The sequence below is a fragment of the Notolabrus celidotus genome, chromosome 4 (assembly GCF_009762535.1).
Source record: "Notolabrus celidotus isolate fNotCel1 chromosome 4, fNotCel1.pri, whole genome shotgun sequence".
NCBI classification, from domain to species: Eukaryota; Metazoa; Chordata; class Actinopteri; order Labriformes; family Labridae; genus Notolabrus; species Notolabrus celidotus.
In genome coordinates, this window is record NC_048275.1 from 39,535,077 (window position 1) to 39,541,787 (window position 6,711).

Sequence of the window (6,711 nt, forward strand, 5' to 3'; positions counted from 1 at the left end):
GGGGAGAGGGTCAGGGGTGGGAGGATGAACCAAAACCTCCTCCAGTTAAACAAAGATTACACTGACATGATTATATTTGAAGACTGAAAGAAGACCAGACACCTGGGTGTAGACCTGGGTTTGGATCTTCAGAAAAGGATCAATGTCTGGTTGTTTAGGATGGTAGCTCTGCTGTTAAATGGTCTGTGTTCACATATCTCTGTCTCTAGTCCTCTGAACACTCAAAGCTCTTTTACATCACATATGACATTCACCCATTCACTCACTGATGGCTCAGCACGGGGGACGGTCTGGCCAAGGACACTTCAGTGTGTGGACAGCAGGTTTGGATCAAATTCCCAACCTACTGACTGGCAGAGGCGACCCGCTCTACCACTGAGCCACAGCCGCCTGGTCTTCTTCTTTCTCTGCACACACTCACCAAAGTTGAGGAAGACGAGTTTGGCCTGGATGGATGGACAGAGTTTGATGATGAAGGGGATGGAAATGTAGACCACCAACAGCCAGAGTAAAGTCCTCTTCAGCTTCGCCACCAGACCCAGCCTGCAGAGAGACAGCAGATATCCACATCAGGACAGAGCACAGACCCTATATAGCCTCTGAACCACCACAGTACCAAAGATTCATTCATCCTGACCAGAGGAGATAGAACTGAACCCTAGGGATCTGTGGTGCCGAATACATGGGAGAACATTTCCATCATTATCACAGGGTACTGAACATAATGTAGGATTCACTTCCTCCTGTTCACCTCTGCAGTATTTAACCTCCTGGATGAGCTGGAACAGGAACATGTATCAGCTGTAGATTAACAGAACACGCTCTGAATCACTGAGGAAAAGGAAACAGAGATCATAGTGGGGCCGGAAGCAGGCGACCGGCTATCAGAGAGACCACACTGACCTCAAGAGACTGAGACCAATAACTCATTAGTGTTTACTGAAGGCGTGTTTCAACTGGAGGAACTATGCCCCGGAACTAGGGACTTTACCCCGGAACTACGTGCGTCTCGACCGGAGGTCCCAGGGTCTGAATTTAGTTCAGGGTAGATAATCTTCCCCCTAAAAAGCCCCTGCTAGGGGGGGTGGTACTTTTCAAAGGTCCCGGGACTTTCGGGGGGCGGGGCCTGCAATGCTGAACGTGTCTGATTGGTAGATTAACCTCAGTGTTTTTATTCCTCCCTCCGTCCACAATAACATCACACACATCTGTGATTCTCTTGATTTCTCTTTCTTTCATTAGTTTTTATTTGTTCTATCTTTTTTGTATGTGTGTGTACTTTTCAAAAGAAGAAGCTGTGATTCTCTTGATTTAGCAGCTTGTAACAGTAGTCTTCTCTCAGCCAACCGTGAATGCGTCTCTCCCGGTGTTCCGGTTTTAAAAGTGACCCTGTAAACTGGTGACCTTCAGCTGAACGTGTCAGTGTTTGTGGAGTTTACACAGCTGTTGAAACACAGAGGGAGTTCCTGGGAATGCAAACTAGTTTAGTTTTTATTAAGATTTCAAAATATCCTCATCAGATATTTAATGAAGGTCTAAAGACGTTTATGAGGGATGCATCCGGCTGAAAGTCTCCAGTTAACAGGGTCGCTGTTTAAACCAAAACACCGTCCGATCTCTGCCACGGCTTTTTGAGTTCAAAAGGATTTTAAAGCCGTGTTGAAACGTCTTTGCTACTCGCGCTTATCTCCTCTCACGTGTTGATTCAGTGAATCCATCTGTGATGAAATATAGCACCATCTAAAACAGACCAGCTGAGTCTCTTCATGCTAACAGGCTAACTGTTGTGTTGCTCATAATGATACCTGCCTGTCCGTCTGCTTCTATGGTGTCATCTGTGATGAATGGTCTTCCTCTTTGTTTTACTGCCCTCTACTGGTCTGGTGGTGTAGTGCATTTTCCTTTTTTCTCCATACGTCACTGGCCTGATTTACACAATCTACCCGGGACTTCAGCCCAAGGATGAAACGCAGACAACAATGGGGGCACAGGAACCTTTTAGTTCAGGGTAAAGTAGTTCTGGGGGCTAAAAGACCCTGGAACTCTCGGTCCAAATGCACCTTGAGGGAATAAACCAGCTGAGGTGGAGAAGGAACATTATCTCACAGACTGCTGGATGTTAGAGAGAGAGCAGGTTTGCAACACATCTGTGTTAGTGTCCCGTATCACCCAGAGGTTTCATCTCTATCTGCAGTCTGTAGTAAAACCAAAGCTGAGCTGGCCTCTCGTCCATCTTTAAACTCCTACTCAGGTTTTCTTTGTCCTCCTCTGTAGGATCTATTTTAGTCCAAACAGGTCAGACGATACAGGTGATATCTGAGCCCACTCACAGTGTGTGTGTGTGTGAGTGTAAGCTGATATCTCTGCTGTCACAGGATCAAGGAGCTCAGTCCACTTTAATAATTCATTTAACCTGAGCTCTGCTCGTCCCGCAGGCCCTCCAGAGTCCGTCAGTATCATCCTGACCTGCACCAGATCTCGAGCTCATACTGCACTTCTTTCACATCTGTATCTTACCCTGAGAGGGTTGAAGCAGTATGTGTGATGCTGACAGAAGTTAACCTGGATCATATTATCTGAACTTTGGATCAGTTCCTCTGTTCCTCCGGTCCCTGTGAGCTCCTGAGAGTTCAGATGGATGTTTGCTTTTAATGCCACAGCTGCAAACACAAGTTCTTTACACTGTGGAATAATTATTAGATTTTATTTTTGGTCTCTAACATTTTGGAAAATGGTTATTTACAAAACTAAGATGCTCCACCATACGACATGAGCCGAGCCAGTACACAGGCTGAGACTGTTCACTTTTAAAACCTGAGACAATCATTCAGCGCTTCCTCTGGGGCAGGGGCAGGGTTAATCTGACATCTGAGACTTTCATAGATTAACACATAAACGTCTGAGGATGTTGTTGTTTTCAAGGGTTTTATCATTCCCTGCAAAGCACCTCATAATGTTCCTGAAACATGGCTCATGATGGCCTCGTCTGTGCTCTTTAAAGTCTTTAAGATATTCTGATTCATCACAGACAGAACGTCCTGTTTAAATGTTTACTGTTCAATGATCTGCTCCTGCTGTTCACTGTGCTGTCAGAGTCTGTGTGCTGTAAACCTCAGGTCTGCCAATGAAGGATGTTCTTTATCTGAAGGAACAGTCAGACTGAGGTCTGAACAAACCAAAGCATCAGCAGATACTCTCTGATATGAAGCGTACAGACTGTCCTGAGGGAGGCACTGATGGAGAGATCATGGGTTAACACAGATATAAGCTGTTTCTTCTCCAAGTTACAGTATCAGTCTCAGTACATCTCTTCATATGCTGTCAGCAGATTGACTCATCAGTCCTGCCACATATCTTGCTTGACTCCAGTGAGGATGTTACAGCAGGTAATGCAGAGAAACTGCAGCATGGGGTCAGAAATCCGAGACAGTGAGCTGGGACACAGACTGCAGGGAGGCCAAGAGATAAAGCATGATGATAAAGAGACGCAAAGAGACATACAGGTAAGATACAGGAAAGGACAGACAGACACAGATACAGAAGAGCTGCAAGGGTACAGATAAAAGACTCATAAAGGACAAACGGAAACTGATTAGGAAAGATGTGGGGGAGGGGGGACAACTACAAGCCTCAAAAGAGGACATAAACAGGTCATGTAGAGGACATAAACAGGTCATGTAGAGGACACAAACAGGTCAGGTAGAGGACACAAACAGGTCAGGTAGAGGACACAAACAGGTCACGTAGAGGACACAAACAGGTCATGTAGAGGACACAAACAGGTCAGGTAGAGGACACAAACTGGTCATGTAGAGGACACAAACAGGTCATGTAGAGGACACAAACAGGTCATGTAGAGGACACAAACAGGTCAGGTAGAGGACACAAACAGGTCATGTAGAGGACACAAACAGGTCACGTAGAGGACACAAACAGGTCATGTAGAGGACACAAACAGGTCAGGTAGAGGACACAAACAGGTCAGGTAGAGGACACAAACAGGTCAGGTAGAGGACACAAACAGGTCATGTAGAGGACACAAACAGGTCATGTAGAGGACACAAACAGGTCAGGTAGAGGACACAAACAGGTCAGGTAGAGGACACAAACAGGTCATGTAGAGGACACAAACAGGTCAGGTAGAGGACACAAACTGGTCATGTAGAGGACACAAACAGGTCATGTAGAGGACACAAACAGGTCATGTAGAGGACACAAACAGGTCAGGTAGAGGACACAAACAGGTCATGTAGAGGACACAAACAGGTCACGTAGAGGACACAAACAGGTCATGTAGAGGACACAAACAGGTCATGTAGAGGACACAAACAGGTCAGGTAGAGGACACAAACAGGTCAGGTAGAGGACACAAACAGGTCATGTAGAGGACACAAACAGGTCATGTAGAGGACACAAACAGGTCATGTAGAGGACACAAACAGGTCATGTAGAGGACACAAACAGGTCAGGTAGAGGACACAAACAGGTCAGGTAGAGGACACAAACAGGTCATGTAGAGGACACAAATATATCATGTAGAGGACACAAATATGTCATGTAGAGGACACAAACAGGTCAGGTAGAGGACACAAACAGGTCATGTAGAGGACACAAACAGGTCATGTAGAGGACACAAACAGGTCATGTAGAGGACACAAACAGGTCAGGTAGAGGACACAAACAGGTCATGTAGAGGACACAAACAGGTCAGGTAGAGGACACAAACAGGTCAGGTAGAGGACACAAACAGGTCAGGTAGAGGACACAAATATGTCATGTAGAGGACACAAACAGGTCAGGTAGAGGACACAAACACGTCAGGTAGAAGACACAAACAGGTCAGGTAGAGGACACCAACAGGTCAGGTAGAGGACACAAACAGGTCAGGTAGAGGACACAAACAGGTCAGGTGGAGGACACAAACAGGTCAGGTAGAGGACACAAACAGGTCATGTAGAGGACACAAACAGGTCAGGTAGAGGACACAAACAGGTCAGGTAGAGAACACAAACAGGTCAGGTAGAGGACACAAACAGGTCAGGAAGAGGACACAAACAGGTCAGGAAGAGGACACAAACAGGTCAGGTAGAGGACACAAACAGGTCATGTAGAGGACACAAACAGGTCAGGAAGAGGACACAAACAGGTCAGGTAGAGGACACAAACAGGTCAGGTAGAGGACACAAACAGGTCAGGTAGAGGACACAAACAGGTCAGGTAGAGAACACAAACAGGTCATGTAGAGGACACAAACAGGTCAGGAAGAGGACACAAACAGGTCATGTAGAGGACACAAACAGGTCAGGTAGAGGACACAAACAGGTCAGGTAGAGGACACAAACAGTTCAGGTAGAGGACACAAACAGGTCATGTAGAGGACACAAACAGGTCACGTAGAGGACACAAACAGGTCAGGTAGAGGACACAAACAGGTCAGGTAGAGGACACAAACAGGTCAGGTAGAGGACACAAACAGGTCAGGTAGAGGACACAAACAGGTCAGGTAGAGGACACAAACAGGTCAGGTAGAGGACACAAACAGGTCAGGTAGAGGACACAAACAGGTCAGGTAGAGGACACAAACAGGTCATGTAGAGGACACAAACAGGTCACGTAGAGGACACAAACAGGTCAGGTAGAGGACACAAACAGGTCAGGAAGAGGACACAAACAGGTCAGGTAGAGGAAACAAACAGGTCAGGAAGAGGACACAAACAGGTCAGGTAGAGGACACAAACAGGTCAGGTAGAGGACACAAACAGGTCATGTAGAGGACACAAACAGGTCACGTAGAGGACACAAACAGGTCATGTAGAGGACACAAACAGGTCAGGTAGAGGACACAAACAGGTCAGGAAAAGGACACAAACAGGTCAGGAAGAGGACACAAACAGGTCAGGTAGAGGACACAAACAGGTCAGGTAGAGGACACAAACAGGTCAGGTAGAGGACACCAACAGGTCAGGTAGAGGACACAAACAGGTCATGTAGAGGACACAAACAGGTCACGTAGAGGACACAAACAGGTCAGGTAGAGGACACAAACAGGTCAGGTAGAGGACACAAAGAGGTCAGGAAAAGGACACAAACAGGTCAGGTAGAGGACACAAACAGGTCATGTAGAGGACACAAACAGGTCAGGAAGAGGACACAAACAGGTCACGTAGAGGACACAAACAGGTCATGTAGAGGACACAAACAGGTCAGGAAGAGGACACAAACAGGTCATGTAGAGGACACAAACAGGTCAGGTAGAGGAAACAAACAGGTCAGGGAGAGGACACAAACAGGTCAGGTAGAGGACACAAACAGGTCAGGTAGAGGACACAAACAGGTCATGTAGAGGACACAAACAGGTCAGGAAGAGGACACAAACAGGTCATGTAGAGGACACAAACAGGTCCTGTAGAGGACACAAACAGGTCATGTAGAGGACACAAACAGGTCACGTAGAGGACACAAACAGGTCATGTAGAGGACACAAACAGGTCATGTAGAGGACACAAACAGGTCATGTAGAGGACACAAACAGGTCAGGTAGAGGACACAAACAGGTCAGGTAGAGGACACAAACAGGTCAGGTAGAGGACACAAACAGGACAAGAACTGCCTTGTCCCACTCATACACTGTACAATAAATGGACTGTTTCATCATCCATCAGTTTCTGAAGCAGAGTTTTGAAGCACATTTATGGTCGCCATATTGGAAAT

General features: G+C 46.6%; 1 protein-coding gene across 2 annotated transcripts in view; it reads right to left on the reverse strand.

Moving 5' to 3' along the window:
• The window catches only part of abhd12 (abhydrolase domain containing 12, lysophospholipase), a 29,639-nt gene that overhangs the window by 8,525 nt on the left and 14,403 nt on the right, over positions 1 to 6,711 (reverse strand). For both annotated transcript variants that reach the window (XM_034682579.1, XM_034682578.1), the window contains one exon: positions 422 to 543. In XM_034682579.1, coding sequence (XP_034538470.1) covers positions 422 to 543 — 122 coding nt within the window. The remainder of the gene's footprint in view (positions 1 to 421; positions 544 to 6,711) is intronic.